Raw genomic sequence first — 5,479 nt, 5'->3', positions numbered from 1 at the left:
TTTTTGATACTAGATGTTGCTATGCGTCACAATTTTTATATTAAAATGAACTTTTAAAATATAATTTTTTTGTTTCTATATTATTCAATATATTTATTTTGTTTGTGAAACATAAAAAAATAATTTTTTACGATACAGTAAACACGATTATTATTTTAAAAAAAATTTAGGCTTAACATCGACGAAAATTCAACATGGCGTCACAGACAACAAACAAAAATTTCAACATCAAATAGGTTAACGGTCAAACTAACTTAAACTCCACAAAAATCAAATAATTACCAGCATGTGGAGTACACACTTGAAAAATATCCATCCTCAAAGGGTAAAATTGTTAACATTTCTATAAATCATTTTTCTAATGTTAACCTATTATTATCTCTAGTACAGACAGAAATTAATAATTCTACTATAGCATGTAACACTTAACAATGAACAAACTTTATCATCCAAGTTCTATTCACACAAAAAAGTTTAAATAATAAATTCAACAACAAAACCAATTGAAACTAAAGATATAAACTACCTTGTAGGAACATTCAAATATATTATATTAAAAGCATAAACATTTTATAAATAATCTTTCTTCTCTACAAAAACTTACGTTATAATGTTTCTGATAAATTTAAGAACTATATATAAATTATGTCATCAATTTATTGAATTCTCATACAAACTTACCTTCTCATTTGTGTATTAAAAAGTCTATTCACTTCAGGGTGATTTGGGGCCAATTCTGCAACTCTCTTTATAGTAATTTGAATGTTTTCATCATCTGTTCTCCTTTTTGAATACACTTCTGTTATCTGGAGAGGGAAAGGGGAAAAATCCCATTTACTATTAATAATACTTCCATTAAATTCAATTACAATTAAATTTAGTCAAAAAAGACCAAAACAAGAAAAACTTGGGGTTTAAAAGAAACAATTTCCTTACAAAATCATTTTTAAAAATGTTATATGTGAAGCAATAAATGTGACTATCAGGAATGAATACATATATATATAAAGACAGCAATAGAGTTATAGCTGCTAATCCACTTTCTCACCCTTATTGATTGTTCTCAATTACCATAATTTTCAATGATTTTCAATAATTCGTTCACAGTTTCAGTTGTTATTACAGAGATGCTAGCACACTAACTCATTTGACACCATTTTAAGTATCTACTTGATTCCACTGTGAACTAACCTTTTCTAATTCTATTTGTGTTTTGAAGTCTTAAAGGAATTTCTGGTTTCTCTGCCAACCATTCATTCTAAGTTTGTAAAACAGGGCTGGCAGAATTACAATTTAATAAAGTAAAAATTACATTACAGATGGATACTAGTCCTATCTTCATTGCTTGCCATGTCCAATCACCAGGATCAACTATCTTCTACTGCAGAGATAACCTTTCTTTGGACATGGCAAGTAATGTGGATAGGACTAGTATCCATCTGTAATGTAATTTTTACAAAATGCATTCTAACTTTTTCTGATAGTTCATTATATACCCATCTTACAGGATTTCTTTCTATTATCAATACATTCTGACATTAATTTTGTACCAATAGTTACCACTGTTTCCACTTGTTCAAGCCTAACATTTTAAAAACAAACACCAAAAATATGTGTACACAAGTGACTGATTCAAGCATAACTGACAGCAAAGATTAAGGAAAGTGAAAGTTACAAGGTCATTACAATGTACTATATTATTCTCAGAATTAAAATTAGAAATCTGATTCATAAAAAAAATTATAAACAAAAACATGGCCAACTATAGCAAGACCAGATAAAAGGGAATCTACTGTTATTCTGTTAAAACCAAAATAGGTGAACGACAAACCTTTCCTTAGTTTTGTCAAAAAAAAGTTATTAAAATTTATAAATTTCTTAAATTACAAACTTTTATACTTAAAATTAAATTTTTCATAAAATTTGTTTCTATGTGGTTTATAAAGATAGAGTATGTAATTTTATCTCAAACAACATTTAAAAATATTGTAATTTAGAAGTAAAATATTAACTTAGGGAGGAAAAAATCAAACTTTTCATCAATATTAAATTCATTTATTACAGTTTGAATACAAACATAAAGTAGATAAAGAGAATGAAATGATACAAGATTTACATAATATGTCATAAGTCTAGATCTAATGCAAAGTCTGCCTCTGCCTAAATCTTTGCTAGGTTTTTAACCTGTCCTACGTTGATCTGGAAAATATTCATGTTGACCTCATTGACCTGCGTGGGCAATCCCGAATATTTCTGTGTTTACATCGGAACGTTTTTCATACTAGATGTCGCTTTGCATCACAATTTTTATATTAAAACAAACTTCTAAAATAAAATTTTTTCGTTTTTATATTATTCAATATATATATTTTGTTTGTGAAACATAAAAAAATAATTTCATACAATACAGTAAACACGATTATTATTTTTTTAAAAATTTAGGCTTAACATCGATGAAAATTCAACATGGCGTCACAGGCAACAAATAAAAATTTCAACATCGAATGGGTTAATATTGCAAATTTTATTTGATGGTGTGGTTCATACCGTGTTTCCCCGAAAATAATACATCCGCAGAAAATAAGACCTAGCACAGATTTTGCTGAATTGCGAAATATAAGACCTCCCCCTGAAAGTAAGACCTAGCGAAGTTTTTTTAGTGGTAACGGTCATCGACAGATGGTTGAAAGTGGTCATTAGCTTTTTGAAAGTACAGCCACTGATTGGTCAGTATACAATTACGCCACACGGCATGATTTGCATAAGACTATGGCTTGGGAATCACAGATTTGCATAACGTTACGGCTGGTAATGGCTAATTGGTCGGCCGGGAATCACGCCACATGATATTTGCATAGTGCTACGGTTCAGTAAGCACTAATTGGTCATCGAGTCCGATGTTGACGCTATAAAAAGGCGATCGTTCGACACAACGGATATACGTCACTCTCGTCTAAGTTTGACTTGGAAATTTTTTTGTTCAATAATAAATGTGAATTCTTCTTCCTGTAAAAAATAAGACATTCCCTGAAAATAAGACCTAATGAACTTTTCAGAGCAAAAATTAATATAAGACACTGTCTTATTTTCTGGGAAACACGGTATTAATAAAAAATTGTTATCCATTTATCATCTTTTCCAAAAAAGTGAGATTAGATGAAAAACAGATTGGTGCAAGCAACAATTTAGTCTAGACCAAATATAGAAATTACAATTTCTAACAGAAGTGGAATTAGTCTATACAGGGGTCGCCAAACTTTTTTGATCACTGACCCCCTACAACTTTTCGAAACCTCACATTGCCCCCAAAAAAGTTTGTGTTACAATAAAAAAAAACTCTTACTATTTTAATACATTTCTTTTAATTTTACATTTATTGTATATATGCAATATACTAAAATTAAATGGACAGTGGCTTAAAAATAGCTGTAGAGGCACTAATAACATCAGTATACTGAGAATCAGACACAAGCTTATGATTGCTGCAGATGATTGACATGTACTATGTAAGAACCAAACCGAAACACAAACTCAGCAATTTCAGTTTGTCCTATTCAACTTAATCAGTAGCAATTTTACACTTTGAGAAGTAGCTGTACTATTAAATTCAGTGAAATAATATTCAAAAACATAATATGTGTAGTTATATTTGTGATATTTTAGTTTCAATTTTTCAATCAACCCCCCAAAAATGTTATATGGACCACTTTNCTCATATAAATTAACAAAAATTATTCAATATCTACTTAAATTATACCTATTAATTTTATGGCATGTAAGACACAATACTAAAATAATTTTCTGAGTAATATCAGACATCCCGTCAAATAAGTAACAGGGACCAAAAAGGTCTTTGTGATCATGGAGGAGTCCACGTCGCATCCTACTGGATTCGACTGTGGGAGCAAAATCTACATGATACTGGTATATTCGCCAATTGGGGCGTGAAAGAACCTTGAAGTAATTTGAGTACACTTCAATTTTACTTCCACTTTTACCTAAAAACAACACAAAGTATTTTAAGATTTAGTGCTAAAAATCATTAAAATTATCTTCATTTATCACACAAAATTTTAGAAACACTCAATTAGCTTCGTGATATACCAGTTTGAGAACACTTCAGACTCATTCACATTAGTTAAGTTACTTAAATTCAAGTGACCTGAAATTAAATAAGTTGAAACCACTTGACCAATGTGAACCTGTTATTTACTTGACTTGAAATACTCTTTCAAAGTTGGTTTCAAATTTCAAATGCAGTTGAGATTTTTTAACTTTTTACTTGCTTTGAATAACAACTTGAATAATGTAAACTATTCTCGTTTAATGCTAGTCGAAGACAGCCCCGTTTTGATTTTGAAAAGTGAACTTGTATTGTTATTACCATCACAACAACACACACAAGTAATAAGAGTAATAATTAGTCGAGAAATGGAAAGGTAAGTAAATTTCTTCAACTTTACAAAAAGTACAATGTTTTATGAAACCATCATCCATCAACAACTTTTAATTCCAATTTGTCATAATTTTGCTCTAATACAATACTCAAGTAAATGATATGATTCAGATTGCCTGGAAACTCGTTCAACATTTTAAACAGATTATGTATTAACGATAATAAATGGCTGAAATAACAATAGGTAAAAACACAGATATTGTGTTTTTTGAAACATGACACAGATACTGTAGATATGTTAGGCTGTCACCACTCATTATATAACAATGTTATTTTCAGTTTCACTGTTGCTGATATTAGTTTTCTAAAATATGTTGATTTTTTCTGTTTATTACTAACAATCATACTTACCTCTACAAATTGCTCTACAGACATTCTTAGAGGATTTTTATATGCTTCTCTATCCTCTGAAGCCAATGCCTTTTAACAGAGTTTTTTATGCACCAAGGCCATCTCTTCTGCTAATCCACTTTCTCACCAGAAAAGCATTCGATAGTTGGCTGCTACACATTCTACTTATGTGCAAAATACATCCATCACTCATTGCATTCTTCCAAAACACTATGCAGCACTGAAGAACAATACATCTCAGGGTTAGTAACACTTCCATACAAACACATGAGATATTCATTAGGCGAAAAAATTTTCAAGGAGATTCCTTCAGTCCTCTCTGGTTCTGCCTAGCCCTGAATTCATTATCCAACATGTTAAACAACACGCATTACGGCTACAATATCAGACATGGAAAAACAACATAGTTTACACTGTCACATCTCATGTACATGGACGACATAAAACTTTATGCATCCACACAAAAACAACTTCATCAACTCCTACAAATCACACATTCATACACTAAGGACATACAAATGGAGTTTGGCCTAGACAAATGCAAAAAACTTCACATAGAAAAAGGAATCCTGAAGAAAGAAGATTTTGCACTTGGAAATGGAGACGTTATTGAATCCATGGAAGAGGGCGAGTTCTACAAGTACTTAGGATTCCAACAGGCCAAACTAACAG

At 30.5% G+C, this 5,479-nt stretch overlaps 1 protein-coding gene across 1 annotated transcript in view; it reads right to left on the bottom strand.

Annotated features, from left to right (window-relative positions):
* Nucleotides 1-5,479, bottom strand: part of LOC111625789 (piwi-like protein 1) — a 32,631-nt gene that overhangs the window by 12,984 nt on the left and 14,168 nt on the right. The window contains 3 exon segments of the mRNA XM_023369008.1: nt 682-806; nt 3,446-3,454; nt 3,790-3,998. Coding sequence (XP_023224776.1) covers nt 682-806; nt 3,446-3,454; nt 3,790-3,998 — 343 coding nt within the window.

This window comes from Centruroides sculpturatus, unplaced genomic scaffold, assembly GCF_000671375.1.
Source record: "Centruroides sculpturatus isolate CEXI.00-Female unplaced genomic scaffold, Cexi_2.0 scaffold355, whole genome shotgun sequence".
Classification (NCBI taxonomy): domain Eukaryota; kingdom Metazoa; phylum Arthropoda; class Arachnida; order Scorpiones; family Buthidae; genus Centruroides; species Centruroides sculpturatus.
This window is presented reverse-complemented; position numbering and strand designations above follow the sequence as displayed.